Consider the following 11,530-nt stretch of genomic DNA (forward strand, 5'->3'; position numbering starts at 1 on the left):
CCTCTTGGATGTGATGTCTTCTTTTTGTTCTTAAGCTTTCATGTTTGCCTTTAAGTTACTAATATGAGATCTCTTTAATCTCTTTTTGTAGACACTTTGTGCTATGAACATGCTTTTTAAAGCTTTTTTTCATTGTGTCCTATAAATTTATTCTAAGAAGTCTTTATTTTTTTTCTTACTTTCTTTTTATTCCCATTTTCATACAGTAGTGAGTTCCTCAGTTTCCTTGGGTTTGTAAGCTTTCTATTGTTGCTGATGTTGATATCCAGCTTTAATTCATTGTGGTCAGATAAGATGCAGGGTGTTATTTCAATTTTCTTGTATGTGTTGAGACTTGCTTTGTAAACTTTTGAGACAGTTCCATGGGATGCAGAGAAGGGATTTTCTTTTGTGTTTGGGTGAAATGTTCTGTAAATAGCTATTAGGCTCATTTGGTTTATAATGTCAGTTAGCTCCAGCATTTCTCTGTTTAGATTTTGTCTGGGTGACCTGTATACTGGTGAAAGTGGGGTATTGAAGACTCCTACTATCAGTGTGTGAGGGTCAATATGTGATTTGAGCTGTAGTAGTGTTCCTTTTACAAGCTTGGATGCCCTTCTGTTTAGTGTATAGATATTAAGATTGCAATGTCCACTTGGTGGAATTTTCCTTTGATGAGATTACTTATTCCTTGTGTTTTTATGAATGTAGTTAACCTCCTTATGTTGGAATTTTTCTTCTTAGATAGATATTGTTTAAATTTGACTTTATCAGGGAATATCTTATTTTTTCCATCTATGCTGATTGAGAATACTGCTGTGTATATTAGTCTGGTCTGGTGTCTGTGGTCTCTTGAGTCTGCAGCACATCTGTCCAGGCCCCTTTGGATTTTAGAGTCTCCATATGCCATGCTTTGTTGGCAATCATGGGAGGCCTGCCACTTCCTGAAGGAAACAGAGGAGGAGTGGATGGGGGTGCAGAGGGGAGGTAGTGGGGGAAGGGAACAAGAAAAGAGGAGAGAGAGGAAACTGCAGTCAGCATGTAAAATAAATGAAAAATTTTAATTAATTGACAAAGAAAGAAGTCAGGTGTAATTCTAATAGGCCTGCCTTTATATCTTACTTGGTTATTTTTTCCTTGCAGCTTTTAATATTCTTTCTTTGTTCTGTATGTTTAGTGTTTTGATTATTTTGTGGCAAGAAGACTTTCTTTTCTGGTCCAATCTATCTGGTGTTTTGTATGCTTCTTGTACCTTTATAGGCATCTCCTTCTTTAGGTAAAGAAAGTTTTCTTCTATGATTTTGTTTAAAATATTTTCTTGACCTTTGAGCTGTTTTTTTTTTCTCCTTCCTCCATACCTATTATTCTTATGCTTGGTCTTTTCTTAGTGTTCCAGATTTCCTGGATGTTTTTGTGTCAGGAGCTTTTAGATCTAACATCTTCTTTGACCTGTGTATCCATTACTTCTATTATATCTTCAATGCTTGGGATTTTCTCTCATTAATTTAATTCTGTTGTTAAAGTTTGTCTCTGTAGTTCCTGTTCAAATTTCTAAATTTTTCATGTCCAGAATTGCCTCAGATTGAGTTTTTATTATTGATTCTATCTTCATTTTCAGGTCTTTAACAGTTTTATTTTTGTTTCCTTACACTATTTGTTTGTGTTTTCCTTTTCTTTTTTTTTTTTTTTTTTTTTTTTTACAGAAGTAAGACTAGCTAGCCACCTATGGAAGGAGCCAATACAATGGCTAGTCTTTATTAGAGAGAAATTTTCCATCACATTCTGAAAAGTTAATGCAGGGGCTCAGTGGGCCAGTTGGTGGGGCACCAGTTTATAATGGGTTCCACAGCTTGGGCATCGCTGAGCGTCACCTTTGTGCAGCCAAAACCAGATAACAGTACAGTTGTCCTTCGCAGATGCAGCCCACTATTCGCTTGTTGGTGATGGTCGGGACTAAATTAGGATCTTCCTTGGTGCCTGAAGCTGCCTTTGGAGGTAGCATATTGTATGGATCCAGTCGATGCTATCATGATCTCCCTCTCCAGCCCTGTAGCCTGCTCCTCATCAGTAGGAACACCACCTGCAGAAGCCATGGAGCGCGTCGCAACCGCGCCACCGGGCCCGCGGGCCCTGAGGGCCTGCGCCGCCAGAGCGCCCACTCCGCAAAGTAACCTTGAAGCCATCTCGCCCCTTTTCTTTTTTATCTCTTATTATTTCTTTCTTTTTACTTATTCAGTGTGTCTTTCACATCATGCATCTTGATCCCATTTATTTCCCTGTCCCTTTGCATCCACCCACTGCCCCTGCACATGTTCCCCTCCAATAAAACAAAATTTAATAGAAAAAAAAAAGAAAAACAAAGGAAAGAATTAAAAACCTCATCATAGAAGCTGCCGTGTGACACACTGAGTCTTGTAGTAAACCCCTTTGTCCACGTATCTTTACTTACAAGTGTTCATTGTAGAGTCATTGGTCTGGTTTGAGGCCTCTGGTTGCTACTATGCCATTGATGCTGAGATCTCACTGGGACTCTTCTTGGACAACCTGTTGGTGCCCTGTGTTATGGAGATCCTGAGCTTTGGGTCTGTAAGTCAGGCCCTTTCACACCACTCCAGATGGGGTGGATGCTGGGGTGGTCCAAGTCATAATCCTGGTGTGGAGCCTGGGTAGGTGCAGGGTTGGTCAACCTGCCGGTTCTCCCCTGTCCTCATCACCAGGGTGAGTTCTCTAACATGGCTCTGACTAATTCACCCTTGCAGCAATGAGCAATGGGTGGGGCCAGTTCTCCTGCTCACATGCCTTCAGGGTCAGCTCTCCCCCACCTACAACATCAGGGCCAGCTCTAGGATGTTGCCCAGGTAAGATGCAGGGTACATTTTCTGAGTGCTGTGGCTGATGGGGGCGGGGACAGTCCTCATGCTCTTATGACCCCAGGACCAGCTCTTCCACCTGTCTCAGGTGTGAATGTACAGGTTTGGAGAGGCCATCTCTCTTCCACACATGCTGCCACATGTCAGATGAGTAATGGGGACAATTCTCCCTTGCTGGCAACATTGGGGCTGGGTCACCCACATCTCAGACAATAGGGCCAGCTTTGTTGTGCTGCCTAGGCTAGGAGCAGGTTCCATTTTCATGAGTACTGCAGTTGGCAAGGTTGGAGGGTCATCTCCTTAGTCTGTTGCAGGCAGTAAGGAGCAGAGGATAAGGAGGGCATCTCTTCCTTACTCACACTGCTGCATGACAGATGAGTAGTAGGGACAGCTCTCCCTCACTTACAACTTTGGGGCTGGCTCGCCCACACTTCTGCTAACAAGGTTGGCTCTCTTGTGCTACCCTAGTGAGGTGCAGGACCTGCTCTCCCAAGTGTTACAGCTGGTGGGGGCCACAGACAGCTCTCCAGCCCTTATGACCTCAGGGCCAACTCTCCTACCTGTCTGAGGCATTGATGGGTGAGGGTGGAGGAGTGGGGGGGAGGGCAAATTTCCCTGCCCATGCCACTTCAAGATAGATGAGTCATGGGGACAGCTTTCCCTCACTATTTTTGGGCTGGCTCACCCACCCTCCACTAACAGGATTAGCTCTATTGTGCTATCCTGGCAAGGTGCAGGGCCTACTTTCCTGAGTATTATAGATGATGGGGGTCAGGAATGGCTCTCCCACTCTTATAACCTCAGGGCAAGCTCTCCCACTTTCTTCTGGCATTAATGGACAGGGAGGAGACTTTTCTGGATTTCTCTTTTTTTTCCATTTTTCTTTATTAAGAAATTTTCTACTCACTCCACATACCACCCAAAGATCCCCCTCCTCCCTCCTTCCACACCCCAGCCCTCTCTCCCAAGCCACCCTGCATCCTCACATCCCCCAAAATCAAGGCCTCCCTTGGGGAGTCAGCAGAGCTGGGAACACTGAGCCTAGGCAGGTCCAAGCCCCTTCCCACTGCACCAAGACTGTGCAGGGCATCACACCACAGGCACGAGATGCCCAGAAGCCTGCCCATGCACCAGGGACAGATCCTGATCCACCTGCCTGGGTGCCCCCCAAACAGTTCAAGCCAAACAACCATCTTCCATATCCTGAGGGCCTAGTCCAGTCCCATGGGGGCTCCACAGCCACCAGTCCACAGTTCATGGGCTTCCACTAGTGTGGCCAGTCATCTCCGCAAGTCCTCCCATCATGATCTCAACGTCCTCTGGAGAATCCCTCCTCTCTCTCATCAGTTGGATTCCCGGAGCTCAGCCTGGTGCCTGGCCATTGATCTCTGCATCTGCCTCCATCAGTCACTGGACAAAGGCTCTATGATGACAACTAGGTTATTCACTAGACCGGTCACCAGAGTAGACCAGTCCAGGCACACTCTGGACCACTGCTAGCAGGCCAAGTTGGGGTCATCCTTGTGGATTCCTGAGAGCCTCCCCAGCACCCTGCCTCTTCCTATTCAGATGATGTCCTCATCTATCATAGTATCTTTGTCCCTGCCCTCCACTCCCACTCCTCCACTGTTGGTAGGAATGCAAACTGGAAATCAGTTTGGTGGTTTCTCAGAAAATTGGAAATAGGTCTTCCTCAAGACCCAGCTATACCACTCTTGGGCATATACCCAAGGAATGCTCAATCTTACGACAAGGACATATGCTCAACTATGTTCATATCAGCATTATTCATAATAGCAGGAACCTGGAAACAACCTAGATGCCCCTCAACTGAAGAATGGATAAAGAAAATGTGGCACATATACACAATGGAGCACTACTCAGTAGTAAAAAACAATGATATCATGAAATTTGAAGGCAAATGGATGGAACTAGAAAATGTCATCTTGAGTAAGGTAAAACATACCCAGACTCAGAAGGAAAAACATAGGACGTACCCACTCATAAGTGGATACTAGATGTAAGGGAAGGGATGGCCAGACTGCAACCCATAGCTCCAGAGAGGCTAGCTAACAGGGAAAGACCCTAGGAGGGACACATGGATGACCCTGCGAAGGAGAAGTGGATGAGATCTACATGAGTGGACTGGGTATGGTGGTGGGGGTAGCAGAGGGCGAGGAGTAGGGGATGAGAACATAAGGAAATGGGAGGGTCATGTTTTCTGGATTTCTTAAAGGATATATTCATTTCTTCTTTAGGCTATTATCATATTCATAAAGTCTGTTCTAAGGTCTTTTTCTTGTCCTTCAGCTATGTTGGAATACTCAGGGATTGATGTGGTAGGGTAGCTGGGCTCTAATGGAGACATACTGTCCTAGCTGTTGTTATTGTGTGTTTTCATTGGCATCTTAGCATCTGGGTTTGGGATGATTATAGGGCTAGGTGCTGATTTCCGGATTTGACTTTATTGGGTGGGTATTTTGTTCCTTGTTTTCTGTTTCCTCTCTGGATTTACAAAAAGCATGACTGCTGCATGTTGCCTCTTTTCTTGACTGTTCAGCTGGTGTGTTCCAAGGGAATGCCTGCTGGTTTGCAGTCTGGGATATTAGGATGAGTTGGGGAAGGAAGTTTGGAGGAGATCTTTGTGATCTGTTCAGGATGGGCGTCAGAGAGGAAAGGGAGAACACTACAGGTTTCCTGCTATAGAGCTGGAATGAGAGGAGGGTCATTGGCTCTCAGGAGTAGTAGGAGGGGTCTGGGTCCACCTTTAGTCCCGACTTGTTGCCTTGGGATGGGTGACTCTGGTTAGCAGGGGTGCCAGCTGGAGTTAGGAGTCTGAGCAAAGCAATAAGTGGGAGGAGGAAGGCTAGAAGTGGAAGATCTGTGAGATCCACAGGGGATGGGACCAGGAAGACAGGGAAGGCTGCCTATGATGTTCTGCTGAAAAGCTTGGACTGATACTGGAGGATTGGGTATGGGAAAACAGAGAGAAAGATCTGCAGGTGGCAGCCTACCTGGTTGGAGAGCTTATATTGGAACTCATTGCAAAAAATGTAAACAAACTGAGTCCTAATTTCCAGCTGAGGTGAGTTCTAAAAGGAGCAACAGAATGTGGAATGTGCCCTATTGGAAATTTTCAATCTTATTCACCAGAGAAAATTTCATAAGCTTTTCTGCCCTGAGAATGGAACCCCTAAGATATAGTTGAACTGTATATTATATATATATATATATATATATATATATATATATATATATATATATATATATATATATATAATGAATTGTTTGTTATCTGGCAGATATTCTTTTTATTTTTCTATAAAGGCATACTGGAAAGACAGAGTCTTTCAGAGCCTGAGGGTTATTCATACTCTTACTCCAATTGAAGTAAATGATTCATTCTTGTGGGTTGGTTGCTCAGGGAATGATATTGGCAAACTGTTGAGACACAGGGAGGAAAGTTGTCTACCACAAGAGCACAGTGGCCACACTGCTACAGAAGATCAGAGCAGATTCACAGAGAAGCATGGGAAACTGAAGCATGTAAATTAGAGAGAGCTAGGGGCAGACATACACTGCCAAGTGTGCTGTTCTTTTCCTATGAGAGTCCAGAAAGGCGAGACTAATGAAGAATCACCAAAGACCTCAGATGGAGATGGGAACTGGCACAGTGTGACTAGAATAAGCAGAGGGAAAGAATTTATTGTGGTGTCCTCTAGGTGCTCACAGGTGCACACTATTCTAGTACACAGGTTTGAAATTATTTTATATTACTGTATTAAAATACATAATTAAATTTGTGAAAATTGACATAATCTGAATTGATAAAGACATTTTATCTCTTGAATTTAGGTTAATAGATAGAAGTATCTTTAAACCAAGGTACTGATGAAGAAAACAGAGAATGACTTTTTGGGTTATCATCACACTCAAAATATAGAGATCAAAAACCAATAAAATAATTAGTACAAAACTCAGAGTTTAATTATTTTAAGCAAAATATCATCAAATTAAGCTAACAAAATAGCACAGTCTCAGCATACTTTTTCAGGGAAATTTTTGCAACATATTTCCAATTCTTTGACATATTTCATGCCATTCATTATAGGACTCTTTGTTTTCCTTATTCATTTTTCATGGTTTGCTGGAAGTGATGTTTCCTCCTTTAGTTTATCTTTCAAATTACTAAAGTTTCTATCTGCTGTGACAATCTCAATTATTTCACATTATAATCATCATTCTATCTGTGACTCTTACAATATAATCCATGTAAAATAGCTTAACTTGTTAAATGTAGCAAGCTTCAATTAAATAAACATTCAGTACATGAAAATTCATGAGAATTCTCCTATAAATATATAATATAATATTCTGATTTTGAGAATGCCCCTTCATCCCTATCAGTTAGGAAGCTGTGCTAAAAGAAAAATGTGGACACACTCAGATAGACTTTGAAAACAAGTGATTAAAACACTCAACAGTGAATCGGCTTAGATCACAGCTAATACATTTGAGAGTAGTTCATGTTTCAACAAGGTATTATTTATGTCTAAGTCTTGTCTCATGGTTTTTAAAAGAACAAAATCTAAGAAAAACATGTTTGAAAGCTTCCTTCACCTGCTGGTTCCTGAGGGTGTAAATGAAAGGGTTTAGCAAAGGGGCCACAGAAGTGTTGAGCACAGCTACACCTTTATTTAGAGTCACCCTTTCCTTGGCTGATGTTTTAACATACATGAAGATACAACTCCCATAAGTAATGGAGACAACAACCATGTGTGAGGAGCAGGTGGAAAAGGCCTTTCTCCGTTGTTGAGCTGAAGGGAACTTGAGGATGGTTTTGATGATGAGTGTGTAGGAGAGGATCACTAAGATCAAGGTGATGACCAGTGTCATCACGGCCAAGGCAAAAGCCATCAATTCTATTAAACGTGTGTCTGTGCAAGACAGCTGAAGGACAGAAGTGTCACAAAAGAAGTGATCGACAGTTTTGGAGGCACAGAAATCCAGTTTGAGTCCCAAGAGCAAAGGGGGAAAGATGACTAAGAACCCAGTCACCCAGGAGCTGATGACCAGTAGGTGACACACTTTACTGTTCATGATGATGGGGTAGTGCAGTGGTCTGCAGATGGCTACATAGCGGTCATAGGACATGGCAGCCAGGAGGTAGAACTCTGTGGCCCCTAGCAGGAAAAAGAAGAATAATTGAGCTACGCAAGCATTGTACAAAATCATTTTCTCCCCTGAGAGAATGCTTGTCAGGAACCTGGGGATGCACACTGTGGTGAATGCAATTTCTAGGAAGGAGAAATTCCGGAGGAAGAAATACATTGGAGTCTTGAGGTGGGGATCCAGCAGGGTGAGGAGGATGATCACTAAGTTCCCCATCAGGCTCAAGATGTAATTGAAAAACAGAAACAGGAAAATCAGAATTTGTAGCTGAGGGTCACCTGTCAGTCCAAGCAAAATGAACACTATCTCTACAGATTGGTTCTTCATTTCTCTTGTTTCTTAGCAAATCTACAGAAAATACAAAACTATTATCACACCCAGGAAAAATACTTTTTTCTTTTCATCCATCAAAAATTCTGTATACATATGTTTAATAAATCCACATATATTTTTCAGAAATCAATATTCAAGTCATTCTTTGAACATATCCTCTATCACATTCCCATGATTATCAGAGCTCTGAGATTTTTGTGAGAAGTTGTGTGCAGCCTATTTGCCCATTTGTGGTCATTTCTTATCCTTTTATGCTACATTCGTATTCATCTGTGACTCTCTAGGATTTTCATTCTAAATCCATATTCAAAATTTAATTTTGTTAATATCTCACATTAATTGCCAACTCACTATTAATTGATTTAATATTCTACAGAATTTATTTAATTTGCATTGGCCACAGTAACTACCATTTTAGCAATATATGTAATAGAATAAGAAATTTCTAAGAAGGCATTATTATAGAAGAGATATTCATATATTAATGTAAAACAAGTACCTTCTATGCTAAATGTGATGGTGATTAGGCTGAAGCAGTGGCTAGCACAAGTCTCAAGATTGTGTCATCAGCTAAACCCACAAGAAGCACTGTCTCTCCTGAATGGCTTCCCATTACAGTCTTCTGGCTTACATCAAGTTTGAAGAGAAAAAGAGGTCTATCTGAAAAGTAAGAGTGATAATTATTGTGTGTGTGTATGAGAGTTAGAAAAGTGATGTTTCAGATAATTATTGCAGCCACCTCCTGTCTTACAGTTGCATGTGTTTGGACAATACATGATTTGTATCTTTGGATGGATATAACTTTATTTTAAGCATTTAAAAAAATTTTCACCCCTTAAGTGTAATTCTAGTTTTTTAATTTATTTGACTAATTAGAAAATCCACAAAAATTGGACTTTAAATATTATGAAATAGAGCCAAATCACTCAGTAGCAGCAATCTAAGTTTGGCATTTAAAAACACATATACAAAAACACACCTCGCCTAAGTCAATAATCAGAATGCTCAATATACTAGTTAATTGTTTTCTGTCTCATGGTTCTGAACCCAGGGTCTTGTACATTCTAAGCAATTATAGCAATTGTTGGACTACAGTACCCTTGTCCCAACTCATAATTTCTTTTTGTGGTTTATTATATAATGTTTCAGATAGTTAATAAAAACACACAGAGAATGATTTTAAGATTGTATCCTAAAAAAATATTGTATCCTTGTGAATATTTCTAATCCTTTTCTTTGATGGCATGTCCCTTAGGTGACACTTTCTTCACAGTACATTTCATTAATAATTATTTTAATGATGATTCAGGCAGTAGAGATAGTTGATCTCCTTATTAATAAAACTTAAAAACATATAGAATTTAACAAAGAGCCATAAATAAATAGAGTGGAAACAGAGAAATATAAAACTGCCCTTGTGTTATGGTAATGGAAATGTGAAGAAAAAGAAAAATACATGGAAGATGAGCAATAAATATATATGAAATGATAATAGGAAAAAAGATCAAAACTATATCTGTAAATGTGTATATAATAAAAAGGGGAAACATTACATAATAAATGTTAAATGTTTATATTACTAATGCCTACCTCTTTGCTCATTTCTTAAATTTTAAGAACATGAATGTATTTTTAAGTCAGAAAAAGAGAATTTTGAGAAAAAGAAAAGATTACATCAGAAATTTCATGCTCACAGTTGGTCGTGGGATGCCTGATGAGATGAATTTTGGATATATGAATGTTCTTATCAAAATAACAATATTGAAATATCAAGTCAACTATCAATTAGTAAATAAAATTTTTGATTCCACTAATAATTATGCATGTAAAAATAGTAATTTGATTGTTCTATACATTGGACAAATGACTTTAAATATAAAAATATATTCAAGTTTATGTTTATACCAGAAGATCAAAGTAAGAGTGACTATTTTCAGAAGTCATAGCTTTGAAAATTCAGTTTCATAAAAATTTTTGAATGAACAATTAAATATTCTTACAAAAACCTAAGTTACAACAGTTTCTTCTAATAAGATCTCCTTCAGGGCTGATCTTTGTTTTAGGAACTCTTTCCCATCCATCTTTATATAAAACATTACTGCAGTGTAGTTACTTTCAAGAATAGCTGTTAAATATTCATTTAATTTGTCCAAAAAAAAAACCACCCCAGAGATTTAGTAAAACATTCAAGGAAAACTTCTTTCTTTGTTGCTTTTGCAATTACAAAAAAATAGTCAAAACAATTTAAAATGAACACACTAAGATCATATCTTCCATTTTGAAGATATTAACAAAAATATTTACAATATTTCAAACTTTAATGCATAAATTAATTTTTAAATGCTGAACACATAAAAATACAAAGAACTAAGTCAAGTTGAAAATGAAATACTTTCCCGTGGACAATGAATGGCAGGGGTCTTTAGACAATATTTAGACAGACAGACCTGAGTAAAGCAAAGATCAAAATAGTTCAAACATGTTTTCTTTGAAAATTGTACATGGATTCCCCATCAATTGTCACATCTTTTAAGTTATAAAACTGTTGGATGAAGAATAAAGTATTCCTGTTTGTGCAATACATCTCAATGACAACACTGAATCAAATGCACAATCATGTAATGAATTCCATCCCACCAAGCTACGGATTTGTCCTACCTCAACAATCACATTACCATGTATTCTTATGGTGAAGAAATAACCTACAAAATAAAATAACACAGACTAAAAAAGGCAATTATGTTCATTAGTTGAAATGTTACAGAATACTTAAAAAATCAAAGACTTTCATTTTAGATAATGATTGTATTACTAATATTTCACCACTATCTACAAGTCAAATGTGAATGGTAAAAGCACTAACCCTTTGACTGTTCTGCAGCTTTGTCAGTAAGGTGCATGTGCAGATTTGAGCAAGCTTTCTGCACATGACCCAGCCCATCACCCTTGTGTGCAGAGAGCATTGATGATCCCTCTTCTCCCCTAGCACCTCATTCTACCTCAAAATACACGACTGAGAAAATGCTCTTTTATATTTACTATTTTTAATCAATTTATCCAATTTTGATATGAAAATAAACCACATCACCCTCTGTTCTACAGTTCAACGCAGTTCACCTGTAAGATGTTATAAACCTTACTTAATGTGACATACAGTCCTATATAAAAATTTAGTG

At 39.3% G+C, this 11,530-nt stretch overlaps 1 protein-coding gene across 1 annotated transcript; it reads right to left on the minus strand.

Moving 5' to 3' along the window:
• Nucleotides 1-1,705: 1,705 nt before the first annotated feature.
• On the minus strand, nt 1,706-8,348 carry LOC128120077 (olfactory receptor 6C6-like). The gene is given in 4 exon segments (XM_052753831.1): nt 1,706-1,888; nt 1,890-1,997; nt 1,999-2,183; nt 7,449-8,348. Coding segments are annotated over 4 exon segments (1,299 nt in total). The 3' UTR covers nt 1,706-1,782.
• Between the last annotated feature and the right edge of the window lie 3,182 nt (nt 8,349-11,530).

The sequence above is a fragment of the Peromyscus californicus genome, unplaced genomic scaffold (genome assembly GCF_007827085.1).
Source record: "Peromyscus californicus insignis strain IS unplaced genomic scaffold, ASM782708v3 Scaffold_24__1_contigs__length_46423439, whole genome shotgun sequence".
In the NCBI taxonomy this organism is placed as follows: Eukaryota; Metazoa; Chordata; class Mammalia; order Rodentia; family Cricetidae; genus Peromyscus; species Peromyscus californicus.